The sequence below is a fragment of the Delphinus delphis genome, chromosome 15, assembly GCF_949987515.2.
Source record: "Delphinus delphis chromosome 15, mDelDel1.2, whole genome shotgun sequence".
NCBI classification, from domain to species: Eukaryota; Metazoa; Chordata; class Mammalia; order Artiodactyla; family Delphinidae; genus Delphinus; species Delphinus delphis.
This window is the reverse complement of record NC_082697.1, coordinates 27207069-27218528: the sequence shown is the minus strand read 5'-3', so window position 1 is coordinate 27218528 and position 11460 is coordinate 27207069. Positions and strand designations below refer to the sequence as shown.

The 11460-nt window shown below is 53.5% G+C and overlaps 1 protein-coding gene across 1 annotated transcript; it reads left to right on the top strand.

Annotated features, from left to right (window-relative positions):
• The first annotated feature begins 4724 nt into the window (after nucleotides 1-4724).
• TCF15 (transcription factor 15) lies at nucleotides 4725-10509 on the top strand. The gene is made up of 2 exons (XM_060032817.2): nucleotides 4725-5258; nucleotides 9934-10509. The coding sequence occupies exons 1-2, from the start codon at nucleotides 4740-4742 to the stop codon at nucleotides 10006-10008; spliced, it is 594 nt and encodes a 197-aa protein (XP_059888800.1). The 5' UTR covers nucleotides 4725-4739; the 3' UTR covers nucleotides 10009-10509.
• Nucleotides 10510-11460: the final 951 nt, after the last annotated feature.

The window sequence follows — 11460 nt, the reverse complement described above, 5'->3', positions numbered from 1 at the left end:
GACTAGTTATCCAAAATATACAAAGAACTCTTAAAACTCAACCATAAGAAAATAACCCTATTAAAAATTGGGCCAAAGACCTTAGCAGACACCTCACTAAAGAAGGTATACAGATGGCAAATAAGCATATGAAAAGATGCTCCACGTCATACGTCATCAGGGAAATGCAAATTAAAACAACAATGACATATCACTACACACCTATGAGAACGGCCACAACCTGGAACACTGACTATACCAAACGCTGACGAGAATATGGAGAAACAGGAACTCTTATCTATTGCTGGTGGGAACGCAAAATGGTACAACCACTTTGGAAGACAGTTTGGTGGTTCCTCATAAAATTAAACATACTCTTGTCATATGATCGAGCAATTGCACTCCTTGGTATTTACCCAAAGGAACTGAAAATTTATATCCATCCAAAACCTGCACACAGATGTTTATAGCAGCCTGATTCTTAATTGCAAAAACCTGGAGGCAGCCAAGATGTCCCTCAGTAGGTAAATGGATAAACTGTGGTACCTCTAGACAAGGTAATATTATTCAGCGCTGAAAAAAAAATAAAAGGTTTCAAGCCATGAAAAGATATAGAGGAACACTAAATACATATTGCTAAGTGAAAGAAGTCAATCCGAAAAGGCTACATACTGTATGATTCTAACTCTATGACATTCTGGAAAAGGCAAAACTATGGAGACAATAAAAAGATCAGTGGTTGCAGGGATTGGGGTGTAGATGAACAGGCAGAACACAGAATTCTAGGGCAGTGAAAATATTCTGTATGCTACTATAATCATGGATATATGTCAGCATACATTTGTCCAGACCCATAGAATGTACAACACCAAGAGTGAATCTCTGCGTGATAATGATGTGTCAATGTACAACAGAGTCATCAATTGTAGCAAATGTACCACTCTGCTGGGAGGTGTCGGTAACAGCAAGGCTATTCATTTGTGGGGACAAGGGGTCTATGAGACATTTCTGTACTTCTCAATTTTGTTTAAACCTAAAATTGCTCTTAAAAAATTGTTTTTAAAAAAATAGAGTGGGTGCACTTGTGGGGGGAGGGAAATGGAGTGGGGAATCAGGGAGAGAAGTCAAAACACAGTGTGTCGGGCTTCCCTGGTGGTGCAGTGGTTGAGAGTCTGCCTGCCAATGCAGGGGACACGCGTTCGTGCCCTGGTCCGGGAAGATCCCACATGCCACGGAGCAGCTAGGCCCGTGAGCCATGGCCACTGAGCCTGCGCGTCTGGAGCCTGTGCTCCGCAACGGGAGAGGCCACAACAGTGAGAGGCCCGCGTACCGCAAAAAAAAAAAACAAAAAACACAGTGTGTCAGCACAAGACTTTGCACCAAGGTTTGGGAGGAGCCACAGAGCAGGCTTCCCTGAGGAGCTACACTGAACTTTGGTGGAGGAGTAGGGTCGTCTGTCTGGTCAGACCTGAAGGGATGGGTCTCCAGAAGAGGTGGACAGACAGGGCAAAGCTGGTGCCTCGGAGGAACTGCAAGTGCTTCAGCGGGACTGAAGGCCGGCGTGCCCTGGTCAGGAAGGCCGGGGCCAGCTGCTGTTCTCTCACCCTGTAAGACCCTCCTCCTCTTCCCTGGTGGACTCCTACTCAGCCCTCACACACCTCTGGGCTGCCTGAGAGGCCGTGTGGCTGAGGAAGACTGAGCTGAGTTCCTCCGCTGGCCCCGGAGTGACCTTGGCGAGTCACTTTCCCCTCTCGGAACCTCAGTTTCTTCATCTGTAACATGGGAATAACAATACCTACCTCAGAAGGTCGTGGTGAGGAGGAAGTGAGATGAGCAAAATATTGATACAAAGTCGCTGCCCCAAGAAGCTTATTTTCTGGTGCAGATAGACAGCTGGCAGACAAATAAATATGTAGTGTGTTTGCCACCGTATTCCCAGTACCCAGAACCGTGCCTGGTGCATAGTAGGTACTCAATTAACATTTGTGGATGAATGAATAAATGAATGAGTAGAAGTAATGATGAATACTCTGGAAAGAAGTAGAGCAGGGGAAGGGGAGAGGGAGAGCCAGAGGAGTGCTGAGGGGTAGGGGAGGCCTCCCTGAGGAGATGAGATTTGAGGGAAGATGGGACGGAAATAAGGGAATTAGCTATGGGAATATCTGGGGACAGTGGGTGCCGGGCAGAAGTGGGCTCCAGGGATAGCAAGGAGGCCCGTGTGGCTGCCGCAGGGTGAGGAAAGAGGAGGAGAGGAGCTGAAAGCCTTGTGCGGGTGGGCTGAGACTGTAGCAGAAGTCCCCTCCCCACTCCCAGGGACAAGTCCTAGAAGAGTCCAAGCTGCTCAGTCCCTTCCCAGGCAGGGTGCTCCTCAGCGGCGGGCCCCAGCCCCTGACACCACTGGCACAAACTGCTCTCGGGTGTTTCGCACTCCGTGTGCCAGGCCCTGGCATTCCTGGCATAAACTCACCATCAGCTCTGGGAATAAGTACTATTATTACCCCTCCGTCTTCAGAGCAGGAAGCTGAGACTCCAAGAGGCTGCTAACCTTGGGCCGGAACCGGGTCTCTCTGATGCCAGGCCCTGGCTTGCACCGACCACATTGTCCTGGAATTCTTTGTTTACAGCTCGCCTTCCCCTCTGGGCTGCAGAAGGCCCTGAGTCTCATTCATGGTTTTATTTTACTCCCAGGGTCGCCTGTGTCAAAACCTGCCTGAGGAGCGAATGAATGAATGCGCCTTCCAAGGAAGCCCCCTCCCCACCTTCCGGGCCCAGTTCACGCCCTATTTGGTTCCTCCAGGTCGTGCTGGAAAGGGAGGGGGCTGGACTGAGGAATTTCAAGCCGCCTGAGGGTCCAGAGCAGAAGAGAGGGGGAGGGGGGGGAAGCGAAAGTGAAGGGAACGAGAGCCCCTGTGAGGAGGCGCAGACAGGGAAGGAAATCTCCCGGTAATAATTCATCGGCTCAGGAAGCAGCAGCTTGGCCTGGGGCTGTGTGTGGGGCTGGCCCTGCAGGGAGGGGGCCTCGCAGCCTCCTTCTCCTCCTTCCCAAAGCCCAGCCTGGCTGGGGTCACGGTCAAATGAAGGGGGGAGAGCCAGGTGTGGGAAGAGACCTTCCTGAAGACCCTAGGGCCTGAAGACTTCAGGGACTGCTCTCCCAGCAGCCAGCTCCCCATCTCTCCCCCATTCTGGCCTGGGTCTGGGAGACAGGAATGCACAGCATGGCAGAGCTGGGAGGCATCGTCAAGAAAACTGATGCCCAGAAGGAAGATGGAGCCGAAATGCACCTAGAAACCTTCCGACTTCACTCCCTGTGCTCCTTCTGCCGCATGGGCTGCCGTTTGGGCTAAAGAGAAAGTTATTGTCAAGGCCAAGCAAATACAGGCTTGGCCGGTCCCCAGGATGGAGCTGGGAAAGGGGCATGAGCGACCTGGGGACCCCAACAACCATCATCAGCTCAGTAATTCTTCCCAGGGCCTCTGAGGAAGAGGACATGTCAGATGTCAGGCTGAACAATCTAAGGTTTCCAAAAGGAAGGAAGGCGATGAGGGAATATATTCCCCCCCACCCCCTCTCTTCGTAAGTGTGAGTTTTTTGAGGGGGTGGTGTTGGCACTTCAAGCAGAGGGAAGGGGAGTGTGAGGATTTGGAGCCAGGGAGGCTGCTGCAGTCCAGGATGGGATTGTGGGGAGTAAGGGAGAGAAACTTGTATTTTACTGGGGTGGAGACAGGACAGGGGTGATAGTGGGTCCCAAACAGGCTGGGACCACTGCCCTCACTCACCCTGAAGGCCAGAGCTCTCTTATCTGTAAATCAGAGGTTCTTCCCCACAACTTCAGCAGAGGAAAGTAAAGATCAGTAAAGCACTCAGCACTGTGTCTGGCACAACCATTTTGGTGGTAGGACCTCAACCAAAATGTCAACTCCGTGAAAGCAAAGAGTTTGTTTTGTTCACATTTCTATTCTCACCTAAAACCGTGCCTGGCATAGCAGGGACCCAATAAATATTTGTTGAATAAATGAATGAATGGAGTTACTGGCGTTTGCGTGTTTTGTTTTTGTTCTGCTTTTTTTTTTTTTTTTTTTTAAGTTTGTCGTCAGGGATGTGACACCATCGAGTCCTTATTTGGAAAGTTTATAGTGTTTCTCCAACTGTTCTCCACTGACACCACCATCCTGTACATAATGAAAAATCCTGGGTCGGCTGAATCAGATTGGGGGGAATCCGGGAATTTATCAAGTCAAAAGCCCCCCCTTCCCTAATTCTTACACGAAAGTTGCAGAACCACAGTATTAGAATTTGAGGGAGGAAAAACACGAGTTGCTTTCTCTGCAATCTTCTTTTCGAATGAGGAAACTGAAGCCAGGAGAGGAGAAGGGACCTGCCCGCAGCCTCCCTGCGGTCTAGGCTGAAGATGAGTCCGGATCTGGGCACAGCCCACTCCACCCACCCAACCCACCCCGACCTCCGGCTTTTGCCCCGCTCGCCCGCGGGGATCCAGAGCTTTCAGGGCGGGCCACCAGCTCGCGGGCCGCTTTCAACCTGGGGAACTGGGGCGAAGGGCCCGTAGCCATTGGCCGGGGCGCGGCGGGCGCCTCCCCATTGGCCAGGGCGGAGTCCCCCGCCCCGGCCGGGGCGGCCTCGGGACTGGCCCCTCCCTCGGCTATAAGGCGGTGGCCAGCTGAGCCGTGGGAGCGCGCGGGAGCGCACGGCGGGGCGCGGCAGACGCTGGGACGCTGCGCACCAAGGGAAGCGGCCGGCCGCCCATGGCGTTCGCGCTGCTGCGCCCCGTCGGCGCGCACGTGCTGTACCCGGACGTGCGGCTACTGAGCGAGGACGAGGAGAACCGCAGCGAGAGCGACGCCTCCGACCAGTCGTTCGGCTGCTGCGAGGGCCTGGAGGCGGCACGGCGCGGTCCGGGCCCCGGGGGTGGGCGGCGGGCGTCCAGCAGCGCGGGCCCGGTGGTGGTGGTGCGACAGCGGCAGGCGGCCAACGCGCGGGAGCGGGACCGCACGCAGAGCGTGAACACGGCCTTCACGGCGCTGCGCACGCTCATCCCCACCGAGCCGGTGGACCGCAAGCTATCCAAGATCGAGACGCTGCGCTTGGCGTCCAGCTACATCGCGCACCTGGCCAACGTGCTGCTGCTGGGCGACGCGGCCGACGACGGGCAGCCGTGCTTCCGAGCGGCGGGCACCGCCAAGAGCGCGGTCCCAGCCGCCCCCGACGGCGGCCGCCAGCCGCGTTCCATCTGCACCTTCTGCCTCAGCAACCAGCGCAAGGGGGTGAGTGCGCGCGGCGCTCCAGTACTGCGGCCGCAGGGTCAGGGAACGGGCTTCTTACGGAGCAAAAGAGGGGCCGAGACCCCAATGAAGAGAGGGGAAAGAGACGTGGAGTCGTCGGGGGTGCAGCCCTCCAGGCCCAGAGTTTGGTGTGGAACAGAACCGCTCACAATGTTCCCCAAACAAGGGGTGCAGGGAAGCCCAGAGCTCGGGCGTGATATAGAGGATGGAGATTGCTCATCGAAGGACACCCCCTCCCACTAGGAGTGTGCTGGGAAGAGCGTGTGGGGAAATCATAACAAAGGCTGTCATTTATTGAGCTCTTCCTATGTACGGGCGCGCGTTCCTGGTTTTCTTTTTACCTTCACAAGAACCCCGTCAGGCAGGTAGTTCTGCCCGTTTTATCACTGGTGAGGACCTGGGGCTCAGAGGGGTGCCCATGTTACACAGCTCGAAAGCCAGAATGCAGGCTCTGGGTTTGCTGGTATGTGTTGCCCTGAGCTGCCCTTACCGTAAAATAATTGTCCCGCATCCTGAGACTGACCCAAGGGCAGGAGACTGAGAAGAAAAGGGGATGCACAGCCGCAGTCAAGAGCCTGAGGTACCCAGCTGATGAGCAGTAGGTGTGAAGCAGGGGGTCTTTTGAGGATACCCAGCCCCCAAAGAGATGGAGTGCTGGGGAAGGGCACTCTTGAGTCAGCCGGGCAGAGCTGGAGGTAAGCTCCTGTGGTCTCTCCTAAGTAAGGATGAGAACCAGGCTGGTAGGGGACGGACGGGGCTGAGTAGCAGCAGAGGTTGCTGGGGGGTGCTCCTGGTTGAAAGCTGGCCTTCCTGCACAGGCCCCAAGGAGCCTGCTTCATCCCCAGCCTTTCCCCTTTCTGGCCTGGGCTTTTCTTAGAATAAGGAGGCTTGTCTTGTGAGAGCTTTGGATTCTAGCAGCTAATATTTACAGCTGGGGAAACTGAGGCTGAGAGAGTCCCTGACTGGCCCCCGTGGCCTTTTGGAAAATGAAAGAGTATGGGAGCACAGGGAACTCTGCTCAGTATTCTGTAATAACCTAAATGGGAAAAAGATTTGAAAAAGAATAGATACATGTACAGGTATAACTGAATCACTTTGCTGTACACCGGAAACTAACACAACATTGTTAATCAACTATGCTCCAGTATAAAATAAAAATTAAAAAAAAAAAGTCATGGGGGATTGGAGTCACGCCTCTGGGTCCCCTAGTCTTTGGTTCTCACAACTTCCCCAGCTCCCCTCTTCACTCTGTTTTGGGGAAGCCTCTGTGTCGTGGCCTCAGACCACCCCCTTCTGGCCTCTCACCTGCCATTGCTGCCTCAGTTTCCCTAAGTCAGTCTTTTTCAGTTCCGATTTGAACTCTCTCCGGGGTCCCTGATCCTCCCAGCTGTGGGCCCTGGTCTGTGGGCCCTCGGCAATACTCCCTGACTGCTTTTCACCTATTCACTCAGTTCAGCAAACCTTAACTACCCGACAGCTGTTTTTTGTCGACTCTGAAAACATTCCCAGAGAAGCAGGTTGTGGATGCCCATCCACCACTGTCAGGAACTCCAATTGCGGGGCCAGGGCAGGGCCTGGAGGTGAAAACAGAGATGTTGTGGTCTGATGGGGAGGGGGGCGCACAAAGGGACTGTCAGGGCCAGAGGAAGCCCCTGACCCAGTGGCTAAGTTCCTGACAGAGGCTTGGGGATGGAAGCAGGCAGGTTGAGGCAGTAGGGGAAAGTGTTCTAGGAGCAGGACACAGTGAGAGCTAGAGCCTAGAAAAGGAAAAGGGTAGACGTTGAAGGTGGCAACGCATAGAAGGGAGGTGAAGACTGGCCAGTGACAGCAGTGTCAGCAGTCTTGATGAGCACTGATCTCTCGTGGTAAGTGCTCTCCACGTGTTACCATTAAAACCCCCCAGCAGCTGGAGAAGGAGGTGCTCTGGTTATCCCCAACTGCTTAGAGATGCTGTCACTGGTTCAGAGACACCGCCCATGATGGAGTCAGGATTCGCACTCAGGCCTGCCCAACTGGGACGTGGGAAAGGTTCATGTGGGAGGGCCCTCGGGGAGAGGGTGTGTCCATCAGGTGCCTGCCCCCCACAGCAGGTAGACTGGGGGCTTCTCTGCTGGTCTCAGGCCTGTCCCACAGATCACAGGGCCTCGCCTGGGTCTGGCTGCTTCCCCGGGATCTGTCTACAGGACCTAGAACCCAGCCAAATTTGGCTGTGGAAGCCATGCTCTCAAGCACACAGGCTCCTCTGGGAATAAGCAAAAGGGGTGATCCTGGCTGGCTCTGGCCCGCAAAGACTTGAGGACTCGACTAGAAGAAAACTGGCTGTCTTGGGGAGCCTGTGGGAGCCTTCCTTCTCAGCTCTGGTGACCAGAGAGCTCCAAGGCCCCAGACCCTATCCCTTCACCCTGAGCCACCACCTCGTTCCCAGCTGGCTGGTCTGGGGTTGGGGTCACCATAGAAATAGCTCCCTGTAGCATCTTCCTGTTTAAGGAGGGGTTAGGTGTGGCCCTCTGTGGTAGAAATAGCAAGGGGAGGTGGAAAGGAGGGTCTTGTCTCTGCCCTGTTTTCCCTTTTGTCACCGGGGGGTGGGGGTCAGATAGGGTCGTCTTGTAAGGCCTTCCCCGCTTGGCGTAGCAGCTCAGGAGCAGAGGTGGCACAGAGGGCAGTGGGGCAAGGAGGTCCCATCACCAGATGATGCTGATGTTAATACTTGCGAACATTCATTGAACACTTACTATATTCCTGACACTGTGCTAAGGGCTTTACCTGCGTTAACGTGTGTAATCCTCACAGTAACTAACTTTACACATGGGGAAACCGAGGCTCAATGAGCTGAAGTCACTTGCCTGAGGTCTGACAGGTAATCCAAGGCAGAGCAGGGCTTGAAGCCCAGATCTGTTTCACTCTAGCCGCCGCCTAACTACAGTGCTTCCCAGAGCCCTTGGCGCTGAGGCACAAAGAGACAAAGAAGCTGGGGCCTAGTCAAGGCTTCTCCTAAATGCGTTTGGCAGTTACAAGCCTCCTTCACAGCTGCAGTTGCATTTCGTTGCACCCTGGGGTGGCAAGTAGAATCGTTTTGTCCCCATTTCATAGATGAAGAAACTGAGGTTCAGGGAGCTGAACAGTCCCAGCATCCTCAGGGGACACAGGTCTCGCAATGACTGCCAGACTTGGGGTGGAGGTGGCTCTCCCTTACCCTGAGGACTTAGAGTGAAAAGCTGGGAGGCCGGTTTTCTGTCCTCCAACCTCAACACTACACCCCCCACCCCCATCCGCCCTTCTCAGCCACTCTTGCCAGAGTTTGTCTGAGAAGCCCAAGCCCCAGGCTCTGCTGGGACTGTGGCCTCAGCCCTCAAAATAGCCCTGCCTGTGAATGAACACACTGTCCCTGGGCCCGGAGAGCCTCAAGGGAGGCTGGGCTCGCATCTGGATGGATCTGCCCCAACCTGGGCCCAGGAGTGGAGCGGGGCAGCGGGCAGAGCTCCGAGGTGGTCAGCTGTTTCTCTAGATGGCTGAGAAAAATGCCGGTCCCATTATCTCCTAGTCAGGTTCGGGGGTGAGTATTTACAGTGGGATTGCAGACACCATTGTGTCTTAGAAACGGGACAGACTGTTGGACAACATGGATTTTTCTAGCCCAGCCCTTTTTACCAACTGGCTGGGTGCCTCTGAGCCAGCCATGCAACGCTGGAGGCTGCAACAGAGGGGGTACGCGAAGGCCTGTGATCTCGCTGGCTTACAGTGAGGATGAAACCCACATGTCAGACCTCAGGACAGTGGGTAGAGACTGCCCCTGCAGCGTGAGGGGCAGGTGGCTTCCAGGGCTGCCACCATTACCTTGTCTCCCAGTGGACACCCCTGATCCAAGCGGCGTTGGTTGGCAACTGCTCCACGCCAGTCCCTGGGCTGGAACTGGGACTACAGAGTGAAAGACTTTCCCCGACCACCCCCTTGAGCTCCCAGCCTGATGGGAGAACACAGGAGAGACCCCATCTTCCCCTTCTGGGCTTTATCCTGGCCCCAGAAAGGCAAGAAGTGCTAGGAATTGCAGGAATAGAGAAATCTTCCTAGGATAGGACCAGAGAGCATATTCCTGGCAGAGGGAACACCCTGAATGAAGGCAGGGAGGCCGGAATTCCAGAATCTACTTTTGAGGTTGACGAGCAGGCCACTGGGTATACAGCCAGGCAGTGGGAGAACCACTGTGGGGTGTGTTCTTCCCTTGAGTGTAAAATACTATGATTTAAACTATACTGGATTTTTTTTTAAAGCAACAAATCACACGAGGAAGAAATGAAAAAAGTAAAAAAGTATATAGAGTTAAAAAAAAAAAAGGCTTCCTCCCATCCTGTCTCCTCATCACATTCCTCTCCTCTGAGGAAACCCGTTAGTGATTTCCCGTGTGCCCTTCTCTCTGGACATCTCAGCACACAGGAACATGCACTCAGTCCTTGCTTTCGTCCTTAAATGATATTAGTCCATAAAGAGTCATCCCCTGTTAGTCCATATAGAGTTTCTTCTGCCTTCTGCAAGAACTTGATTGTGCAGCTAACTGATTTTTTTTTTTTATCAAGTCCCCTATTGCTGGACACAGAGGTTAGTTTCAGTGTTCATGATGACCCAACTGAACCCCCTAATACCTCTTTCTCTCTTCCTGCAGGGTAGCCGTCGCGACCTGGGGGGCAGCTGCTTGAAGGTGAGGGGGGTGGCCCCAGTTCGAGTGCCTCGGAGATGAGCCTGGACCCATATGTCATTTGTTCCAAGCAGGACCCTGAGAAGGAGGCCAGAGGCCAACCACTGGGCGAACAGGGGAAGACCCCAGGAGCTGAACCCAGGTCCCTTCTTTGTGTAGGGACCAGAGGACAATGGCCTGGGCCCATGACCCTATGAGCAGGCCCCCTGGGACATCTCCACCCCACCCTGGAGAGCCGTGAGGACCCATGCAGCCGGCCCGAGCCCTGGCTGGTCAGAGACAAGGCAGAACTTTTGGAAAAACAAAGACTGTTGTTGACAGAGGACGTGTGTGTGTCTGTGCATGAGTGTGGGTGTGTGTATGAGAGAGAGAGAATTGATGGGTTTAAAATAAAAGGTATTTTTAAGTAAAAAATGTTCCCAGCTGAAGAAGGGAGGGGCCTGGGGACATCAGAGGTCAGAGGTGGCCCCTCTCCTGGACCTTGGAAGAGACACAGGTGTCACAGGTGCCACCCTGTGCCCTGGAGGGGGTGGAGCTGGGGGAAGACAGGGGACCCCCCCTCTCTAGAAGTCGAGATAACCAATCTTTCCTCACTGTCTTCCTGAACAACTGTTGGGTGTCTGGTGTGGTTGGTAAAAAAAAAGAAAAATCTTAATTTTATTTATTTTTGAATAAGGAATATATTCATCCACATGGTTCAAAATTCAAAAGGTACAAGAGGGTATGTGGTGAAAAGTCTCCCTCCCTCTTGTCCTCCGGCCACAGTTCTCCCGCCGCAGGCAGGCTCAGCCACTAGTTTTTTTGTGACATCCCTATTCCTTGTGAATAACCAAGCAAATACAGAAATATACATATATGTTTTCTTCCACTCTTTACACAAACAGTAGCATAGTGTACCCACTTTCTGCTCCGTGAATTTTTTTTTTCCTTAATCTAGCTTGGGTGTTATCCCAAGTCAGTACATAAAGGTAAAGGGTATCTTCATTCCTTCAGTAGCTGTTTATTCCATTTTGTGAACATACCATACTTTAACCCATCCCTTATCCACGTCTTCACAAACAGGGCCAGGTAGGCACGTGGTTTTTCACATGTGCAAATGCGTGTGTGCTGACGGGATACTTTTGCCCATGTTGGAGCTGAGAAGATTTAAAGAAACAATGACAGGGCTTCCCTGGTGGCACAGTGGTTAAGAATCCGCCTCCCAATGCAGGGGACACGGGTTCAAGCCCTGGTCCAGGAAGATCCCACACGCTGCAGAGCAACTAAGCCCATGCACCACAAGTACTGAGCCTGCACTCTAGAGCCCGAGAGCCACAACTACTGAAGCCTGTGCGCCCAGAGCCGGTGCTCCACAACAAGAGAAGCCACCACAATGAGAAGCCCGCGCACCGCAACAAAGAGTAGCCCCTGCTCGCCGCAGCTAGCGTAGCAATGAAGACCCAACGCAGCCAAAAATAAATAAAAAAAATTTAAAGAAACAATGACATCCAAAGG